At 42.7% G+C, this 22,300-nt stretch overlaps 1 protein-coding gene and 1 long non-coding RNA gene across 14 annotated transcripts in view; one reads left to right on the top strand and one right to left on the bottom strand.

Annotated features, from left to right (window-relative positions):
* The window catches only part of TRAPPC12 (trafficking protein particle complex subunit 12), a 647,809-nt gene that overhangs the window by 611,818 nt on the left and 13,691 nt on the right, over positions 1-22,300 (top strand). For all 13 annotated transcript variants that reach the window (XM_083730203.1, XM_083730202.1, XM_083730191.1 and 10 more), the window contains 3 exons: positions 10,448-10,560; positions 15,352-15,424; positions 19,567-19,640. In XM_083730203.1, coding sequence (XP_083586329.1) covers positions 10,448-10,560; positions 15,352-15,424; positions 19,567-19,640 — 260 coding nt within the window. The remainder of the gene's footprint in view (positions 1-10,447; positions 10,561-15,351; positions 15,425-19,566; positions 19,641-22,300) is intronic.
* Positions 7,798-10,437, bottom strand: LOC310840804. Its single transcript, XR_014562153.1, has 3 exons — positions 10,097-10,437; positions 8,937-9,088; positions 7,798-8,085 (listed from the first exon to the last, which is right to left on the bottom strand). It is a non-coding gene; the product is annotated as an uncharacterized lncRNA (long non-coding RNA).

The raw sequence follows: 22,300 nt of genomic DNA on the forward strand, positions 1-22,300 counted from the left end.
CAAAAGCATTTTAGAAAGTAGACCCAGTTTATTTTATATATGTGTGTTCAAACATACATGTATGTATGTATGTATGTATATGTATGCGTGTATGTATGTTTATATCTGTGTATATATATGTGTGTATGCAGGTTTTGGTGTCCTCGGGTGTCTTCCCGTGTAAAAGTTGGGGTGTCTAGGCGACGTTTCGACGAGGTCTCACTCGTCATCTTCAGGCTGGTGCTTTCGGCTTCTTGTTACTGGAACAGAGCGGGATCTCAATGTTTGAGTTCCTATAAATACTGTAGAGGGGGTGTGGTGTCTAGCCTCCAATGTTCTGGGCAGAGAGGAAGTTCCCAGGCTAGTGTGCCTTTTCTTCTTTTGTTCCTTAATTACTTGAGAGATACCTTGAGTGATTTCTTGAGTGATATCCTGAGTACCACTTAGGTGGGTCATTAGGTGTGGATTAGTTGCTAAAGTCTTTGTGTCTTGACCTCTTGACCACAAAGACTTTAGCAACTAATCCACACCTAATGACCCACCTAAGTGGTACTCAGGATATCACTCAAGAAATCACTCAAGGTATCTCTCAAGTAATTAAGGAACAAAAGAAGAAAAGGCACACTAGCCTGGGAACTTCCTCTCTGCCCAGAACATTGGAGGCTAGACACCACACCCCCTCTACAGTATTTATAGGAACTCAAACATTGAGATCCCGCTCTGTTCCAGTAACAAGAAGCCGAAAGCACCAGCCTGAAGATGACGAGTGAGACCTCGTCGAAACGTCGCCTAGACACCCCAACTTTTACACGGGAAGACACCCGAGGACACCAAAACCTGCATTCCTGTACCCGTGAAAATCTACGAAAGCAAATATGTGTGTATATATATATATATGTATATATGTGTGTGTGTACACTCTCTCTCTCTCTCTCTCTCTATATATATATATATAAACAGAGGCCAAATTATATTGTAATTTATTAAACTTCTTAGTCACTTGTTATCCAGAAGTCTCCAAGTGACTTCAAACACATTTAAAAAAGATAAACACATATTTTTATTTAAAAAAATAGATGAAACACCTGCCATTCATATGATAAATAGTAATGAAAGCATTGAACAGCCCTTCAGACAAGTTTGTTCAGGATGATGGTAGGATGCAGTTAATCGCCAAAACCAGATGTTTAGTTTAACACAGTGATTAACAAAACAGGAATCTTAAATTCTTATAGCAAAATGTTTCGGCTTCTGCCTTCATCAGCTGCTCTGACAAAAATTATGCTATTTCTGAGGTGGTTGTTATAGACCTTTGAGGACGGAATGCTCAAAATACCTTCATTCGCTGAAGCAAGGCGTTCCTGGTACTACCTAGAGAGGTTGAGGTCATGCAATATTGATGTGTTCAGTGTGGCTCCAGAAGTTCTCTCTTTTTGCAAACTTGGTCGGATCTGTTGGTACCTCTGACAGGCTTGCACACAAACACACAAGCAAAACAACCCCCAACACCAAAGCTTAGTATTATTCTTTTAAGGAACACATTGAACTTTAATCCTGTAGCCTGATCCTTGGAGGTTATTAGCAACACTGAAAGCAGGTTTTGAGGTAAAAAGCATGTCTTGTGCAAACCTAGCTCATATCCATGGTTTGTTTTCCTTAAATCCTGGTTCAGCACTGTATTGGAAATGTAAACCATGGCTAAGGTTTGGTTACAAACCAGGATGTGAATGAATGACTTGAACCAAATTTGCAAATCCTGTTTGGAATTGAACCATAGTGAAGTGTTATGTCCAAACTATGTTGTTAATATCACCCAGCTCCCTATTCTCTGCTTGTAAATTTAGAAGGAAGGTTTGCTGATGTCTTCTTATGCATGCCCTCTGTACGTCTGTGAATCTTAATCAACCATTGCTAAGGCAATGACATGTTTAGTACTAACTATGGTGTAGCATTATGTCTGTACTGGGCTACAAAATTGCTAAGAGTAAAAGATGAGGGCTTTAGAATTGCAGAATAGTCCAAGACTAAGCATACTGAAGATGAGATATCTTTTTAACCCCTTACCTATCTAGCTTCTTAAGGAATTTATATCTATAATCAAATCAAAAAGTCAGATAATGCAGGGATCCAGCTGATTTTCCTATAATAGGAAATGGCAGGTGTATTAGATCAAAGCTTAGAAAAGACCGTCACCCTTCCTTTGTTCATATTTGAGGGCTACGCTGTCTCAGTGGCCTAAGAGGTAGAAAGGGCATACCTAACAGTCTGCCTTGCAATAAACTGTATTGAAAATGAAAAATGAATGTGTGTCGTTAAACAGCTAATTTAAATGATAAAATAAACATAAATCATACATATATTTTATCTACTGCGCAGTAACCGTCATCTATGATAATATGCTGATGGTTGCTAATTTTTCTTTTCATTTTTTGGTGTAACAAGCATAACTGTAAAATCTTTGATTTATCTATCTCATTTTGATTCACAATAGTTAAACGAATTAGGCAATTAAAATGCACTTTGCAATCAAATGTGTCGAGATACAAATAAATAATGGTTATGAAAGTGGTGTAAAATACATTTCATTTAATTCATGTGTGTAATTTGGATCAATTCAAAATATTCATTGAATGAAATGAAATGCATTTCATTTCCGAACAGCATGTGAATTGCAGTCTGGAAATGTTATGAATTTCCATGGATGTCTCTTAACATTTCTAGTACTACTTTATCCTTGGCATCTATGCAGCTAGACTTGTTAAATGCTTTTCTTTTTACTCCAAAGTAACTTTTCCCTTCTGGATGAATTCTGCCTCTTTTATTATCCATATTTGTGTGTGAGTCTGAATTTTCCAACTTAAACTGCCAACTTTTATTGACACACCACGTCTTCTTCACTTTCCCTCATCCCCTTTCTCCAACTAGAATCCCACAGCTCTTTCTGTGGTATCTACTTTTGTTAATTAAAATACAGCAGCTCTTCATAGCCTACCTTACATGCCATGTAGTATGCAATCCATGTTGTTGTTGTTTAGTCGTTTAGTCGTGTCCAACTCTTCGTGACCCCATGGACCAGAGCACGCCAGGCACTCCTGTCTTCCACTGCCTCCCGCAGTTTGGTCAGACTCATGTTGGTAGCTTCAAGAACACTGTCCAACCATCTCGTCCTCTATCGTCCCCTTCTCCTCGTGCCCTCCATCTTTCCCAACATCAGGGTCTTTTCCAGGGAGTCTTCTCTTCTCATGAGGTGGCCAAAGTATTGGAGTCTCAGCTTCAGGATCTGTCCTTCCAGTGAGCACCCAGGGCTGATTTCCTTCAGAATGGATAGGTTCTTGCAGTCCATGGGACTCTCAAGAGTCTCCTCCAGCACCATAACTGAAAAGCATCAATTCTTCGGCGATCAACTTTCTTTATGTTCCAGCTCTCACTTCCATATATCACTACTGGGAAAACCATAGCTTTAACTATACAGACTTGTCTGTACAAAATCTTAGTGCCCATTCACATTCCTCATCTAGTATTTAGTCTTGTAGGAGCCAGATTCCAGCTGTTGTACACATCCCACCCCATGCATAACAGTCGATGAACGCATCCCAGTGTACACCCCAGCATCCATATACTCCTCTCTTTATGGCAAACACATCCTGCCATTCACATGTGATGTTCCTCATCCTTGGCAAGGAGGAAGCACCAGAGATTGTACATTAACCTGTGTAACAATTGCCTGTGTATCTATATCATTGCAAAGATGCAATTAGATCTTGTTTACTTAAATTTTCTATTCTGTTCTGTTTGCCCTAAAGATCCCTCCCTCCACTGCCAATTGCCTGTCTTTAGTGACTATTTCAGGGTATGGTTTTCGTTCATTCTGCTTGTAATGCTCTTTTTCTTTTTTTAGTTCTAGTAGGTGGTTGCTGTCAGGCTACCTGCCCTGCGAAGGCAATTTGACGAGAAAGCAAAGGTTAATTTTGATAGTAAGTGTAGCTTTAGGATATTGCTGCCGTTCACGTCTTTTCAAGCCTTAAATTCTCCGATGATTTCTTGTTCTTTGGAAATGCTAGATATCATTGAGTTGGTGTAGTGGTTTTAACTAGAGGACGTCCTCTTTCCTTCTGTCAATCCTGAGCCAGCATACGATTGGCAGGGTCCGAAGAGGACCACCTTCATCGCTCAGAGGATTTCCAGCATAGGTGTGGCAGTTATGATTACCCTGCCATGGTCATCTGCGTTAGAAAAAAAATCTAGCTTTTAGAATGTGGCAGCTGTCACATGGCTTTAAAAGGCTCTATCTTTCTATCCTCTTCCACCTTTTACAAGGACTTAAAGGTATTCCTTTTGCTTCAAGAGATTGGTTTAAAAAAGAAAAAAACATTTTCCAGTTTTGCCTCTCTCATATATATATATATATATATATATATATCACATACTTCTAAAACGCTGAAACAACTGTAGGTGTTCCAGTGTTTCGGTAAAGTAATTATGACACGAGGGGGAGAAATAGCAGAAAATACTTTGCTTTCAGTGTGCGATCTGGCAGGGCCCACTTGAAGGATGTGTTTTGTTCCCCCTCTAGTGGCAGCCTTACTAATAGTAGTATGCTACCTTCACACCTGCTGGAGAATGCGTAATGCATCTCTTCAAGATGAAGAATTCTGCACTGGAGATCCTTATGGCTAAAGTTCTTTCCATCCTATAATTACATTGCTTTCTTGATGTTTTTCATACACTTTTCTGTTTTGTAAACCCAGCAGCTATTCCTAGCGCTGCCCAGTGAATTCTGTGTTCTTGGTACTGTTGCTATATAATTGCTACAGCCCAGGGGTAATACTGCCTCCAAAGTATTATTTCTCTCTCTGTTTCTTTTTCCTGCCTGTGCAATCATTGCTCAACATCTTCTCTTCTTCCTCTGTTGCTCTTTGTCTCCCTTGTCCCTACTTTCCTGAATACCACCCATTGCTTAATTCTGTACCCTCACCTCTGCAGCCCAGTTTGACTTCTGTCACCTTTCTCCTTGCCTTGGAATCTTTAGTTGCCACATGACATAGGATTTGCCTAAAGCCTTTAAAAAAACAAAAACAAATATAACTCTATGCATATCATGCTCCCGCATGGTAACTCCCAGTTGTCTCCACCCAGATTCCTGACCAAGTCAAGACTTTTCCATACCTTATTTTCCCAGGCTATTCATTAGTTCCTTATATAGAACGTTGAGTACTAAAATAAGGACAGGGATTTTTTTTGTTTGTGCTCATGGAAATCTGATTTTGTTGCTTGCATGTCTTAGAACGTTGAGTACTAAAATAAGGATAGGGATTTTTTGTGGGGGGTGGTCTGTATGTGCTCATGGAAATCTGATTCTGTTGTTTGCCTGTCTTGGTTTCTAACCATAGGATTTTAGCTGCAAAATATCCTATAAATACTGACTGTAACATTTTAGTTGGTTGTTTTCCTTATGTGTTTCTGTTTTTTTTTTGTTCGTTTGTTTTTGTTTTTACTCCAAATAACTTGCCATGAAAAAGAGCTGCATTCTCCTACATTTGTTTTTTTAATTACCTTCTACTTATTTATCTGACCCATTCCCCTTTATGAAAATCATGTCCTAGATTAGAGCACATGTTTATGTATGCCAGACCTCAGGTAGCCCCACCTTATTTCTGCTGCACAAAGTATTGGATTGCACTAACTTGCTGCCATGTTTTGATGAGCGGGAGTTTGGTTTTGTAGGACAAGGAGGGGGGATTCGGGCAATAATAATTATTAGATGAATCCTGCCCGTAATCATCATTTTTAAAAGGATCCTGTGTACAGTCATTTTCCTGGTGCCATCACTCTCTAGCATGATGAGGAAATACCCGGAATAGTGATTATTTAGATAGGAGCAGGCTTATCTCTTAATGGCTAAGGCAGGAAACTGGCTTAACCTCCACCTTAGTGGTGTCTGAAGTTTCACCCCTTTAGATTCCCTCAAATAATTATACGATTTACTCCTGTGGAGAAGAGCGAAGTGTGGCACTTGGGGATACCAATTCATCAAAGTTGACTCTGTTTTCTTTGCTTTGAATCTGGGTGGCCCAGGTCTCACTGAAAGGAATGAGGTGGGGAGAAAAGGGGAGTGAAAAAGGACTCTGTAAACAGAATCTTCAGAAGATCACCATTTCTCCACAACCTGTCCATAAGAATGATGGATATTTTGCCATCTCCTTAAGAGTAGTTTCAGACATTACGAGAAACACAGCTCTTAACGTCTGAAAGGGACTGTGTTGCAGCAGGATGCTTAACCTGAGTATACTTCTCAAGCCTGTTCATATCCCTCACTTATTGGCTTTACAGTAGATACACGTTATGCAGAAGCATTATGCCATCATGCATTTGACCATTATAATAAACACTGACTCGCAGACACAGTTAACTGCTTAACAGTGTTAGAGATGTCCTCCATGTTTTGCATGGTGCAGAAAACAACCCAGCCCTTGCTTAAAACTTCTCAAAGACTTCTGGAACTGTGGAAATTTATTTTGAAAAGGGGCTATTACCACTGTGAGAAACCTGTAGGTGTGCATAATTCTTCTAGAATGCTGTGACTAACCAATGCACCTTGTTTATATAAGACTCCTCAGTGTGATTCCCTCCCCCCCCCCCTTTCATAGTTCATAATCCTGGTTATCGCAGAGTCTGTCACGCTGCCAGAAACTCACAGGTGAACTATGAGGCATTGTCCTGCTTTTAAATCTGTCCTCATGAGCATTTGAGGACTGCCTCTGTTTACGATTAATTAGGCAGGCTTTCATGTTACCTGTTTCCTTGTCTGTTCATTACAACAACTAGATTTTCCCTTTTCTGTGGGAACGTGCTCTCCTTTATTAGCCTCTTTTTGTCCTGGCTTTTTAATCTGAAGCTGGAAGAAAGTTCAATGTGGCCGTGTCGTCGTGCCACAAATCCAAAGTCTTGCTGTTTCGACCAAAATTTTGATTGAAAAGCCCTCTCAGGCAGCCTGCACTTCTGTATCCTGGATGACAGCGCAGGGTGCCCCTGTCCCTGTATCACCCCAGTGTGACACACCCCCCCTCAGAAAAACGGCAAACCCCTTTGTGGTTGTTCATTTCAGGACAGGGCCTGCTGTGAAAGTGAGGCAAGTATTGGGCCACAACTTCACCCCAGCTACATTCACTCAGCCAGCAATCAAGCAATAACTCACACTACAAACAGCACAAACAGTCTTGCCTCCAGCCTGATGATTCTTACAACGGTTGTAGGGAGAGCAGACCAAGCAAAGCTGATGGGTCTTTATGGTAGATTCAGAAGTGTCCTATTAAGATTTGGTCTTTCTGCCTCTGTGGCTCTTCAGTGCTCTCTGTGAAGCTTGATTTAGCAGCTTCTAGAGCTCTTAACGTCCCTAAACTCCTGGCCAACATGGTTGCCTTGCAGATTTTTGATGAGAAAGGTTCACCTTCTCGAAAGACTTTCCCTAACTTGTTGTTACCTCTCCTGTGCTCCCAAGGTCTGCCTTTGTGTTTTTCTCCTGCAGCAATTCAGAGGTGATGATTATTCTTCATTTTGAAGGAGTCTGCTTTTGGATGCTAGGTATATATATATGTGTGTGTGTGTGTGTGTGTGTGTGTATATTTATTTCCCCATATGCCCCAAAAAGACAGAAAATGCTTTTTTTCCTTGAGTTTTAAAAAATTATTCCAGAACCACAAAACTAATTTGCAGTAGCCTAATCCTTTCGTTATGCTTTTAAATCAGATCATATTAGAAATCTGTCAGTGCAAAATTGAAAATAATATTCAAAATAAATAAAGGAACAGGCTACAGAAGGACAGTATAAGTACACATTATTTGTGGTTAAAATTTTAATAATATATAGTTTATATATGGATAACTTTGTCTTGCAGTCTTTTTTTTAATTTATTTTGGGGCTGGGTGTCAATATTTGGTACAAAATAGGTGGTGTATATTTTTAAACAATAGCCTACCGTAGCCTAAATAATGGCCAGTTCAGAAGCAGGAACTGTCAAATGTAACTGGTCTCTCAGTGGAGCTGATTCAGTAGCCCTGTTCCCCATCTCTCGCTCTGCTGCAGTGAGGTGAAGACCACCTCAGAGGCTGTTCCAGAAGGATTTTCCCTTCCTGGCAGGGCTGCCTGCTATCCACTGCCCTGTGGAAAGAATGGTGATGAACTGTTATGATTTAATTGTGTGGCTGCAATTTTATTACCTTGGAAGGATGCGTATCCTAGAAAGTAGGATATAAATAACCATAATAGATAGATAGATAGATAGATAGATAGATAGATAGATAGATAGAGGAACTAAGGGAATTTGTGATCAATGTTGCCTCTTTCTATCCTGGGTCATCAGTGAAGAAACATGTTGTCAATGTCAAGTCTTTTTAAAGTGGTGATTGCTTTTCTTTTATTTCTTTTCCTTTTTTTTCAAACTTGGGTCCCTTGTTGTTTTTTTGGACTACAATTCCCATCATCCCTGGCCGCTGGTCCTTCTGGGAATGGATAGTGGGAGTTGTAGTCCAACAACATCTGGAGACCCGAGTTTGGGAAACCTCGGACTAGATGATCCCCGGAATACCTGCCAACCCTACATTTCTGTGATTCTATGTGTGCATTTGTCTCATTCTAAAGTAAAATTTGCTGATACTATTTGAGCAAAAGTTACACATCTAAATCCAGATATTTTGACACAGCTTTAATCGACTTTCCCCATCACTAAATAGTACTGTATTTTCATAAGCTCACAAGAATTTTGTCCTACAGTGCAAGTGACAGCGTACTTTAGCAAAATCATAAAGGAAGCTATCAGTATCTCTGGTTTAAAACTGTATTTTAAAATATTACTATGAAAGTAAAAGTCCTGGTATTTTTGCCTCGTTGGGATGTAACTGAGGAATGAGAGAGAGAAAAACCATCTTTTCCAAGACCAAAGTGGGGAAAACCAGCCTACCTCTGAATGCATTGCACCTTCCACTCTTGACCTTCTTAAAAATAAATAAATTCAAACTCCCAGGCTCAGAAGTAGCAGAACTCAGGTGCTTGGCCTGTTCCTCATGCATGTCGCTCTCATTCCTATGCCGTCCAGGATTCATGGTGTAGATGCTGTGGGAAAATAAGATTCCACCCCCCACCCACCCCCAAATCTGAAGTGAGCCAAGTAGTAACTCCCATTTTGTAAGAAATTGACTTCAGTGCTGGTTGGCTGCCAACTTTATTTGCCACTTCTAAAATGAAGCTGTGGGATTAGCTCTGGTGCTACATCTTTCTGATTGCGATATGGATTTCCATTGCACACTAACCTCTCTGCTAATGAGTTGGCCTTCCATGCAGCAGCATGTAGGATCATTAACTTTGCTTAATAACCATTCTCAGGGCTAGTGAAGTCATATTTTTCTCTCTGTGGCACGGTGACTATCCATCTGTCTGTGGAGTGAAGCTTTTATACTCAGTAGGTCTGAAAAGAAGTGGATTGTGAGCAGCCCGGGTGCTGTAATAAGACCTGAAAACTGTGGCTTTAGAGCCACAGCCACGAAGGACAAGAAGAACAAATGATGGGGGCACAAAATAGAGGAATGAAGTTATTTGAAGTCGTTAAGAAAGCGCTGCAGAGCTCATAGGTCAGCAGGAAAGACCCTGGGCTACTAGACAATTCGGTGTGTTCCTAACGGGGATTCTCCTCACAAAAATATCTTGGATTGTCATTGTATAAAGAATACTTTCATTTGTTTTCTAAGCCCTAAAGTTTCATGTTTTGCAAATTTGGGTCCTAAAACATTGTGTAAAGGAATCGTTAGACCTGCATTGCAAGGGGTTGGACTAAGTGACTCAAATGGCTCATTCCAACTCAATGATTCTATGACATCCAAGAAGAAGCTCAAACTGTTTTAAAAAACGAGGTGCAGTACCTCTTAGGAATATTTCAAGTACAACAAGACCTGGTTTCCCTAAAGGAAAAGACTTAAATGACTTCTAATGACCCTTGTAGGCCTAAAGTGACTAACGATTCTTCAATTAATAGTAAAATCACAATGGCTGGCAGCCACATATGGACGTGTAGAATTCAGACCCTCACAAAAATCAGTGAGTAAATAGAACTCAAATTGCACTTACAGTTTCACAGATAAAACGGAGACCACAGCTGAACACTGGTCTGGTTTCATTTGCTCATCACTTCCTCAGATAACTTAAATCTTGAAATTTTAGGGAAAGATATTAGGCAAACAATTCATTAAGTGCAACAATGAAGAAGGGTGACAGAGTGCAGGGAGAGGGGTGGGCAGCTGTCCCGAAATCTACATCTTGCTGTTCCACGCTAAGGTTTGTTTCAGGCCTGTATAGATCATGTCTCCAGAGAGACATAACCTTATATTGAGTAAATGCAGAGAGCTTATGCCTGTGATAGACGTGGACTGTACCGATAACTACAATAATTGCAACCCATCCATTTTGTTACCTTTCTAGGTTCCATGGTTCCTTTTTCCATGAGGATTTTGCATGCTGAACTTCAGCAGTACCTCGGAAATCCTCAAGAGTCGCTTGATAGACTGCACAGTATGAAAACAATCTGCACAAAGGTAAAGGGCAGCCAATCTTTCTTCAATACTTGGGCATCAGTAGCCTTGCCTTTTCTGTAAGCAGAGTATTTAGAATGTCTGGAACAGCCATCAAGCTTCAGTCATTCATTGCACAGTTATGATGCAATAATTCTTCGACAGACAGGGTAGGCTTAAAAGAAGCTGCTCTTTTCCAGACTCAGTGGAATTTGAAAGCGCTTCATTTTGACTGGCTCATGCTCTGTGCTCCGAAATCTTAAGATTTTGCTGTTAGAAATGTGAGTGTTCGTTACACCTTAACTCTGTATTCCAAAGGCCATTGCTACTCAGTTATGTTTTCACTTTAAACAAACCGTCAGCCTAGTAATGTGACAAACAAACAAACCTTGTAGGGTGGCAATATCCAAAGTTAAATGTTAGCGAAGTATCCTACTTTGAACCATATCAATCTTCTCATTTAACAAGATGCTGGTAATTTTTATTTTCATCAAACCAAACAAACCCGATCCTGGATATGAGAACAGTCCAGCTGGATCCTACCAAAAGTCTTGCCTCGTTCACAGAGGCCAAGCAGATGACTCCATCAAATCCTTAAGCAGGCCGTGAAGGCTATAGGCATCTCCTCCGGTTGGTCCCTAGCCACTTTTGCTCAGGGCCATCCTTTCACTGGGATGCGGGTGGCACTATGGGTTAAACCACAGAGCCTAGGACTTACCGATCAGAAGGTCGGTGGTTTGAATCCCTGCAACAGGGTGAGCGCCTGTTGCTCGATCCCTGCTCCTGCCAACCTAGCAGTTCAAAAGCATGTCAAAGTGCCATTAGATAAATAGGTACTGCTCTTATGGAAGGTACTTCAATTTTCTGATGATTTTGGTTGCCTTCTTGCTGATTTCAAAGGCAATCCCACATGTAACATATGGCAGTAGTCTAACCTCTAGAGAAGAAGAGGAGTTTGGATTTGATATTCCGCCTTTCACTCCCTTTAAGGAGTCTCAAAGCGGCTAACATTCTCCTTTTCCCTTCCTCCCCTACAACAAACACTCTGTGAGGTGAGTGGGGCTGAGAGACTTCAGAGAAGTGTGACTAGCCCAAGGTCACTCAGCAGTTGCATGTGGAGGAGCGGAGACGCGAACCCAGTTCACCAGATTACGAGTCCACTGCTCTTAACCACTACACCGCACTACAGCAAACTTTTTCAGCAGGGGGCCAATCCACTGTCCCTCAGACCTTGGGGGGGCAGGCGGACTATATTTGGGGGGTGAACGAATTCCTATGCCCCACAAATAACCCAGAGATGCATTGTAAATAAAGGGACATGAGTTTACATGAGTTTTTACTCATGTAAAAACACGCTGATTCCCAGACCATCTGCAGGCCAGATTTAGAAGGCAATTGGGCTGGATCCAGCCCCCAGGCCTTAGTTTGCCTCTAGAGGTTACCAGAGCACAGAATACTGCTTCTATCCTTATCAGGATAGTCTAATCATCACAGCTCAAATTCACACATATGCATGCAAGAGGGATGGGAAAGACTTTATTGCAGTTGGAGAGCCTGTGGCCTTCCTGATGCGGCTGAACTACAACTCCCATCTGCACCAGGCAGCATGGCTAATGATAGGGGGTGATAGGAATTGTAGTCCAACAATAGCTGGAGGGCCACAGCTTCCCCATTCCTGGCAAGTCTCACTGCGAGAACCAGCAAGTGTGTAATTTCAAGTGCTTCAGCTGACTGCTTCCATTCAACATGGCAAGGAAAATGGAAAAGCTAATCTGTCTGCACCAGCACATTTAAAAACTAGCCGGAAGCCTGGCTAAACACCGCTCTTCTGCAAATCTTGTGCCAAAATCATCATTGAAGAGTTTGGGGGTCTTACTGGACCAAATTCAAACTTGCAGTTTCTTTTTTTCTTTTTCTTTTTACATCCTACCCCCTTCCCAATATGTCTCAAGGTGAATGCCTTCTTTCACCAGTGTCAGTCTTTAAGTGGTCCCAGCTAGATTTTCCAACGAACATTTTCGTGGAGATGAATGGGGGTGGAGGGAGAAATAAATTAACATCCACACTGCAGTTTTTGTTTGCCTGAAGACAATTCCCTACTACGCTGGCTCACCAGTACAGAAGTATATTGATTTATGTTAGGCAGGCCAGTGGTCCAAACAAAAAAAACACAACTAAGAGCTTTTAAAAATACCTTACAAATATATAAAAAAGCAAGGCCGAGTCTCCTGAAGTGTAGAATATTCAATTCTCATCTTCCCATTGTTTTGTCCTGATAATGCCTATAGGCTACATATTTACTCAACAGAAAAGATGCACCATCTAAAATTTGTCCTAGGAACAAAAGCACAGTTCTATATTTCATCAAAATGCCAGGAACACTTTCATGAAGCAACACAGAGAATCTTTTTTAACACTTGTAATAATGTATGTGTGACCTTAAAATTAAAAAAAAAAAGGTCTTCTTTCAGAAGATGGAAGCTTTGCCCAAATGGGAAGAGCAGAAAGGAAAATAAATTCCTGGCAAATGTAAGCTGGTAGTAAAGGCAAGTGAAAGAACAGGAAAACAATATTGCTAAACCCCACAGTGAAAATGTCTTCTAAGAACATCAGGAAATGAGTAAGGAGATCATTGGGCCCTCACACATCAAAGGAGTGACAGAGGAGGATGAGGAGAAACTGAGTGACCACTTTGCCCCTGCCTTTGTTGTGGAAGGTGTGGGCAGATACCTGTGCTGTAACCGATTGCAGGGAAGATGTCGGAAGAATCATGTCCAAGAGAGGTGACAAGAGATGAAGTTCCACGACAAGGGTGGGGAAACCGTTTCAGACCCAAAGGCCACATTCCTTTCAATTTTGCACAGCAAGCTACATTTCAGCCACAAAGAAGTCAAAGGAATCTACACGCTCATCCCTCTCTCAGCACCTTTAATGAACCACAGTTCCCATGATTCTTTGGGGGAAGCCATGACTGATTAAAGTGGGATGATGGGGCTTTAAATGCAAATTGCAGCTGGGGCCTTCCATCTCTCAGCCGGCAGGAGCCGAAATCAGCACCGAAACAGTGCACTCAGTCCCCAGGAGAGGGAGTCCCTTATATTTGCTGATCAGCAGAAACGACTAGCTAATTAAAGTACAAGTGCTCTGGAATGAGTCTCATTTAGTTCTCTTAGGCCAAAGGATGCTACAAATCATGATTTTAGGAGTGATGGTATTTGAGGCGTCACGGAGGGAACCGAAGATCTTCTTCCATGCAGATGGGAGGTTTGATTTATAATTTCAGGCACAAAACCATTCAAAGCTAGCAGCCCAAATAATTTTCCAGATCATCACAGCCATCTTTATTTTAGCTTGCCCAGACTTCATTTTAATCACAGAAATCATTCTGAAAGAAAATGTATGTGATACAGGATAGATCATTGTTTAACTAGGAATGAAACCCCTGCTGGAAGCTATAAAACTACCAAAGAGAGAGAACATTTGGGTTAAGTGGTGGTGGTTGTTTTTAACACCTCTTTTGGAATCAGCTTGTATTTTATTTCTTTTATTGCATTGGCTCAGATCCAGAGTTTCCATGAAGGGGCCTTCACTTGCAGCATGCTTCTCGATTGCCTTCTCCCACCAGTCCCCTGTGCCTTCCTCAACAACTGCTCCAGATGGTTGGAAATACCTCAAACTGTAGAAGGGGGCTTCCAGGGGAATCAGCAAGAGTGGCTTCCCCACCCGTTTCCACCAGTGAGAGCCTCCACTGAATTGCTGTCCCTTTTGTGAATGGAAAGATAATGTCAGATCCAACCTATTGCAGGGAAGGGGCCAGCATGTACATTAGCATGCAGAATATCTTGGATTCAGTCCCTGGCATCTCTTCAAGTGTTCAGAAAGCTCTCTGCCCAACAACTCTGCTGCAATACTGGGCTCGGTGAGCTCTGGCTTCATCTCCATATGTCCACATATCTCTCACTTTCTCCAAGTAGTCCCAAGCTGGTGTACACGGGCATGATCCCAGTTTATCCTCCCAACAGTCTTGGGAGCTGGGTTGGGCTGTGACTGGCCCCATACCAGTTACAGGGTTTCATTGCTGACCAGCTCTTTGAACCCTGATCTCCTTGGTCTAGAACCAAACACTCTGCCTGCACAATGGTGTCACCTGCCTGTCTGATTGAAGCCCACCAACCATGTCTTGTGGCAGGCACAGTCTCAGTCACTGGCAGGCAGCCCAAATGGGAAGCTCTCGCTGGGCTGTCGTCACCGGTGAGCAATGACTGGCTCCATGGATGACAAATTCGTTTAGTGGATATATACAGTCCTCAAAGCAGCTCACAACACTGAACATGCTTACTTCAGTTTGTGTTGCACTGCTTTCATTTTGTACATGCTAATAACCCTCCCCTGAAGAAAATAATTGATATCCTGCCTAACGTGTTTTTCTCCAGTTATGTTCGGAATAAGGTAAAGGGTAAAGGACCCCTGGACGGTTAAGTCCAGTCAAAGGTGGCTATGGGGTTGCGGCGCTCATCTCTCTTTCAGGCCGAGGGAGCTGGCATTTGTCCACAGAATATTAACTCTTGGGTGTATGTCATTTCAGCCAAGCAGCAGTATGAAAGCATTCTCTCTTTTTCTTCTTAATTGATTTGAAGGGTGATTCCTATTACTTCCAATAGATTGGTGATTTCAAAAGTTGCTCCCATGGGGTGGGGAGCCCTGTTTGAATCTTTGAATATGGTGACCGTGACTGATTTCAGTTTACAAATATTTGCTTTCACTCTGGAATGGTGTTCAAACTCAACAAAGTTGCTTAAAAAATATTCATTGCAGATACTGGATAACTTGGAATGTGGCTTTGCAGAAGATGGAAGCATGACTAACATTACCCAAGAGAACAGGCAAGGTAGGCACAACCCCTGAAGCCTTTTCTTCCACAGTCAGTGTATTTTTATCACTTGCCCAAATACTGTCCGAAGTTCTCACAAGATTGCTCTGTAGCTGTTAAAACAGTGGCATTGCCGCTCGTACAGCCTTTAAAATGATGCACCCCTGTATTTTGATTGCTGGGAATCATTTCGCAGATTTGCTTTTTATTTTTGATCGTGGCGATGCATTAAATCACAATCTTCTCTCCAGTTTCAAAAAAAGGAAAATCGCTGCCATTCTAGAATGACAGATTTATGATAATAGCAGTGCGGTGCTTAGAAACCAAAGGAGCATTTAGTCTTAAAACTCAGCCCATTGTCCCCATAAGGCTCTCTTCCTGACATTTGAGGTTCTTGTTTGAACCCACGGCTTGGCCTCTAAGCTGTCAGTTGCCTGGTGGGTTGTTGGTTTTTTTAAGGCTTTTCCACCCTACAATGCCACATTTAATTATTTTGCAGGGCTTCTACTTTGCCCATATTTCCCCAAGAGTGGAAAGGGGGGGAGTGATGTTTTTATTTGTTACTATGTTTTGTGTTTTAGTATTGTAGACCACCCTGTGATCCTTGCAGGGGTGTCAACTTGAATAAAATATTTTTTGTGGGGGGGAGGTAAGCCCCACCCCCACATAATTGATCATATGTAAGGATGCTGTGCTGGATTTTGGTCCCACCTATGAACAGATGGGAGTCTTTCTGTTCACTGATGCCTGGTTAAAAGCCAAACTTCTTTTTTTCATTTAAGATAACTGACATACTTGACGGATTTCTGTTGTGCTGTGCCCTTAGCAAAGTTTATTTTAGGTCTCTTGACTGGTTCCATACCGTCAGAAAGCCAGGCAGGCTAGGTTGAATTTGACACGCTCCCTTGAATTGCCTGCATATAAATCTAGTCTTGTTACACCGAGTAATTGAAGGTCCAGCCAGTCTTTGTGGGCTTGAATCAGCCAGAGGCAGGGTACTTATTACGAGGTAGACAACCCGAGCCCCGTGGTGGAAGTGTGACGCTTTCTTGGGGTATAGTACTCAAGAATGAACTGGGATCATAAAGAACTGGATGAAGAATTAAACTGATACAAAGGTCTCAATAGATTATTAAAAACACGATAAAACATTTGTCCGCTCTCTCTCTGGTATTACTTTGACCAAAATACACTAATGCCCTCATACAACTTTTAACAGGGACACCCCTCCCTGTCCTCATTGTATTGACAATGGCAGAGCTAGGGAGAAATGTGTGGGTGGGGTGGGAAATAAAAATTCTTCCAGTGACTTTGCTTCAGCTCGTAGAACGTAAGATGTAATGAGAGAGCGGTTCTGAATGTTGCCTTTCTTTTATCAAATAATTATAGCTAGCCACTACCCATCTAGAATTAGAGGGTTAAGGGTATGACTGCAAGATAAGGGAAACCAGTGGGGTTTTTTTGCATCTTGAGTCCTGACTGCAATGGAAGTAGCCATCCAGGCAAAGCTTGCTAGTGTTGGGGGCTATGGGGTGTTTGTTTTCAGAGCAATCTAGGGCTGGTTAAGTAAAGCCCATTCTAATCCACACAAAGAAACCTATAGCTGCAAAGCCTCAAAACTACTTGAGAGGGGGAACCATTAAATAGTGGGGTTCTTCTTCCCATTTCACTGTGTTTAACCAACCTGGCTCCAAATAATTTTGCATTGTTTCCCCGCCAGCTACAGCTCCTCTCCTAGTTGCGCCCTGTGGTCCTTCCCTCTGCTCCCCACCCTCCAGTATGATGGTTTCTGTCTGCCTGCTCTCGCTCTCCTTTGGCGCATCTGCTTTTCGGAGCTCAGCTGAGCTCGGCGGAGGCTGGGAAGGAGAGGCAGCCAGCAGAATCTTTAGGGGAGGAGGGGGGCTTTTGAGCATCTGTGAGAGGTTGCTATGCGCGTGGAGTGCAGCAGCATTACAGCTGCCTGTCTGCCTAATGCTGCCCAGAGGACACTTGTGGGGACTATTGGCATCTCTTCCAGAGTAGGTCAATCAGATCTGCTCTCTGCAAGGGCCTCTGGTGCAGTTTTGAGCTGCAGGAAACTTTCTCTATCTGTTTTTGTGCGCGCTCCAGCTGAGGCAAACCTTTATTTTTTGCCTTGTGAACTGTGACTGGAAACAAGCCTCAGTTCTTTCCGGGATTAGATCTGCAGCATAATTTCCCTACTGCTGCTCTTAAGTAGGTGTTGCACAAACCAGCTTGTTGCAGAACAGGGCAGGACAGCGCATTTGCCATTTGTTCAGTGGGAGGAAAAAGATTTAGCATTGCACCATTTTCCTGGCAGCGCATTGCTTCCATTCCCTCCTTCTCCTCCTCCTCCTTCAAGTCCTACAGGTGCTCCACAGCACACAGTTCCCAGAGCAACAAAAAATGCACAAAAGGGGTGCAGCCGTAATATGACAGTGGTTACAAATAAAAATGAACATATTCTCCATAGCTTTGCTCTTATTAAAAGGGGGGGAAAGCTTATTTGAATTGTAATAGTGCATCTTATATAGGTTTGCTGAACCTGATATTGAACCTGCTTCACTTCCACTGATACCAAGAAGACGTAGGAAGCATTGGTGGGTTTTGGACAGCTTTGCATCATCTGTAGGGAAGAGGATAACATCCACATAATGTGCAATTTTTGCTCTTGGGCTTTCTAGGTCAGGAGTGAGGATATGCGGGGGAGGGGCAGTGTGATGTGCATCCATGCCCACATGTACTCACACATATGCATAGAATAAAAACCAGGGGTGCCAACTTGAATAAAATATTGGGGGGGTAGGTAGGTAAGCCCCGATGCACATAATCAATCACATGACATGGCACACACACAGACACCATTTGAATGGCAATGCCCATCAACTAGAGGGACCTCAAATATTTGGGGGGGGGGCATGAAGGGACCTCTGCCCCTAGGAGTTGGGTCCTATGATAGAAACACACATAATTGTTATTTTTTAATGGTGAATGCTGGCTTGAGTTTTAAAGGTTGGGCAGGGCATTCATTTGAACTAATCTAAATGAATAACTCTCTGCTAGTCCTGGATGTGGCTATTAATAAGGAGTTAAAAAAAAAAAAAACCCACAAAGGTTTGCAGTAATAAAAAGAGCATACTGTGTCAGACAGGGAAATTGGGGCTCATTTCCTTGCCATTCCAGCAATTCTATTGCACCTTTCTTTCTCGGTTCCTCTCCTTGCAATGCTCCTTCTGAGTGATAACCACAATCATGGGCACATCGTCATCACCTTCACCCTGAAAGCAATTAAATTGGCAGCCTGATCCTCTGCATCAGAAGTGGGTCTTGCAGAACGTCCTCCTAAGTGCGCTTCGGATTGCAGCCCTGGACATATTTAACTACAAATTAGAAACCATTCCCCCCCACCATTCCCCCATTTACCCTAGCGCTCATTTTGTAACAGGAGAGGCTCAGCTTGGCGACTCTCGGATCCCTTTAAGCAGCAAACAATCAATGTGAGCCATTCCTTTTCACACAGCAGGAACCTGTCTGCAAGCGAAGGGAGCGAGAGATCGGCTGCTGCTGCTATAATACGCAGCAGCCTTTAAACCCCATGTGTTCCAGTAGCGCAGGGGTGTCAGACCAGCTCGGCAGCATCTCATACGCCAGAGGCGAGAGTGCAGGACCCCAGACCAAGATAGCCCTTCAACATTCATGCTCTGGTTGCAAATTCAGGTTTTTTTAAAAAATGGCTGGTCAGTTTTTAAGGAACTGAGCAGTGTAGATTTTAAAGCTTTTAATGACACGGTTGCAAACTAATGCTTGCGATAACTCAGCACCCTTTCCCTTTCCCCTCTCCGCCTTTTGTTCTGCTGTCGGGGGAAAAATGGATGCTTCCTTGCCTGAGCTAAAACCTGAGAGGTCGTTTCCCGGCTTTGCGTTATTGCTTCATTTATTCCGGCAGTCTGTTCCTCTCGCCAATCAAGCCTCACGCTATCGAGAGCGTGCGGGGTTTTCCGTGCAATGCTAGCAGAATGCTAGCAATACTGCGCTCGAGATGCAGCGGTGTTAACGAGGGGAAATCATTTAAATCAGAACGCATATGACTGATAATTGATGGCTAGGGAAAGAGCTTCTAATTTATTTGTGCACATTCACAAGCTGCTCTCATTTTACAGCCTCCGTTCAGCTGTGGAGGTCACGTCTGGGCCGGGTGATGTACTCTACGGCAAACTGTCTGCTAATGATGAAGGTAGGTGGGTACCGTCATTGCAGTTACCATATATACTCAAGTAGATTCTCAGAGAGGCTGAGGATGAGTTAGATCACTGCTTGCCATTACGTGGGGTGTAAGCCGGATGCTCCTGCTGAAATCACTTTAAGCAGCCATGCAAGAATGAGGCAGTTTCATGCCTTCTCGCTCCCTTTTTCATGTCTGGTGTTTACGTTTGTTCTACTTCCACTTGTTGACAATGCCACGGGTTTCAGACTTGACATGTAGTGTTTAAATACTAGTCGGGGCCCCTTCCAACTTTATGATGCCATGGCACCGATTCCCTCGTGGCTTACTAACTCAAGAGTTTTCAGATCCTTTTGTTATGACGACTATTAATAAATAAGGTAAAGCTAAAGGGACCCTTGACCATTAGGTCCAGTCGTGACTGACTCTGGGGTTGCGGCGCTCATCTCGTTTTATTGGCCGAGGGACCCAGCGTACAGCTTCTGGGTCATGTGGCCAGCATGACTAAGCAGCTTCTGGCGAACCAGAGCAGCACACGGAAATGCGGTTTACCTTCCCACCAGAGTGGTACCTATTTATCTACTTGCACTTTGACGTGCTTTCAAACTGCTAGTTTGGCAGGTATTAATAAATACCTTTGAGCTAATTCAGGTCCTTCCAAAACTGAGATCTCTACGTGGTTGAGCAAATTTAATTTCCCAGGCCTTGTTCTCCTGGTTTCCTTTTTTCAAAAGGCGAAATCAGTCCCCGTGTCCAAAGAAGGCCGGCGTCTTGATTTAATGCAGCTCTTAAGAGCTAGCTCTCAACACCTTCACACAGAACATTTCTGCGTGGAAAGATGAAGGAAAGCTTTGTTTCCCTAGCAGCCATTCACGTGCCGTGCTCTGTTGTGAGTTGCGTTCAGTTTCTTCCTCTCTACTGGATCTATGATCCCTGTACAGACAGTTTTGCAGCATTTGAACCAGTCCTGAGAAAATAGCTGGCCTGTTTTCCAATGGCTAACGTGCCAACTCACGCAGCTTGAGAAGATTTTGTAAATCTCAGAATGGCGGAAGGAGAATTTTGCGAGTCAGAGTGAGAATTTTTTAATGATTGAAAAGGCTAGGCTCCTGTATTTCGTTAATTATCGTGATAAATTGCATCGCTTCTGGAACCTGGCATGCACATTTAATAGACAATCCTTAAATACAATCCATATGCACAAAAGTCAGCAGGGCTGCAACATGAAACGTAATCATTTGGAGCTGGCAACGTGAAACAAACCCTTTGTGTCACTTGAAAGTAGCCCCATTCAACAAGCTGCTTGCCTCGCTTGGAGACACCTTGGACTTTGCTGTGAACCATTTTATTTGCGGCACACGCAGAGAAGCAGTATACGCAAATAACGTGACCGAAACCAACTTGCAGATGACAATGTACAACAAACCATTTGTGTGAACCACTATATGTGGTTCTTAAAGGTAAAGGGACCCCTGACCATTAGGCCCAGTCGTGACCGACTCTGGGGTTGTGGCGCTCGTCTTGCTTTATTGGCCGAGGGAGCTGGCGTACAGCTTCTGGGTCATGTGGCCAGCATGACTAAGCTGCTTCTGGCGAACCAGAACAGCGCACGGAAACGTCGTTTACCTTCCCACCGGAGCGGTACCCATTTATCTACTTGCACTTGACGTGCTTTCAAACTGCTAGGTTGGCAGGAGCAGGGAATGAGCAACGGGAGTTCACCCCGTCGCAGGGAATCGAACCGCCGACTTTCTGATCAGCACGTCCTAGGCTCTGTGGTTTAACCCACAGCGTCACCCGCATCCCCACTGGTTCTTAGCCAGTTCAAAATGCATGCATGTTGCATTCAATCAATCAATCAATCTGGGTTTACCATGCCATTATCGAGATTACTGGAACAGCATGAGAGACCATTCCCCACAAAGAGATTGCCACGTACCTCCTCACATACAGCTGCATTTCAAACCAACAACCACGCCAGCTTGTGTTTATGATTTCCTTCCTATTGAACGCTGGCAATGTTAACGTTTTATTTGAAATGGACAAGCTTTTGTTTATTGAAGGAGTGATATAGTCTTCAAGAAACTCTATGAGAAGCTGGTTTTTGTAGAGGCAAAGAATACTGTGAACTCTGACTGTTGGAGACAGGTTCAAATCCAATATATCTGTCAAATGGGAGTCAAATAATAAAAGACCTGGTGAGGGGAAAAACTTTTTTTTAAGCATACTTGGCAGAGCGGAGGTACCATGTAGGTGTTTAATAGTGATAAGAGGAAAAGATGCATCATTCTAGGCAGGAAATAGCAACAGTATGCTGTAATAGTCTGAAGATCATAGCAGCAAGAAATCATTTAAAAAACAAGGAACGCATCGTTTTAGCATTTTAATGATAATGAAGTGCAAAAGTAAGATCCCTTTTAAAATATTCCTTTTTAAAATACACAGGTTGTATAGACGTCTTTGTTTCTGCATTCAACCCTTGCTCCTCTTCTTTGTATTAAATCTATCTTGTATCATCTCCCTTTAGTAGCGGCTGGCCATCTGTTTGTTTTACTTTCCCCGCTTCTTTATAATTCTTTTGAAGCACCGCAACTCAGTCTTAGATCCAAATGCAATCAGGGTTTGCATAAACAGCCATCTCTAAACACAGCCTTCCAAGACCATTTTGAGAA

Source organism: Podarcis gaigeae (assembly GCF_964106915.1).
Source record: "Podarcis gaigeae genome assembly, chromosome: 3".
Lineage (NCBI taxonomy): Eukaryota > Metazoa > Chordata > Lepidosauria > Squamata > Lacertidae > Podarcis > Podarcis gaigeae.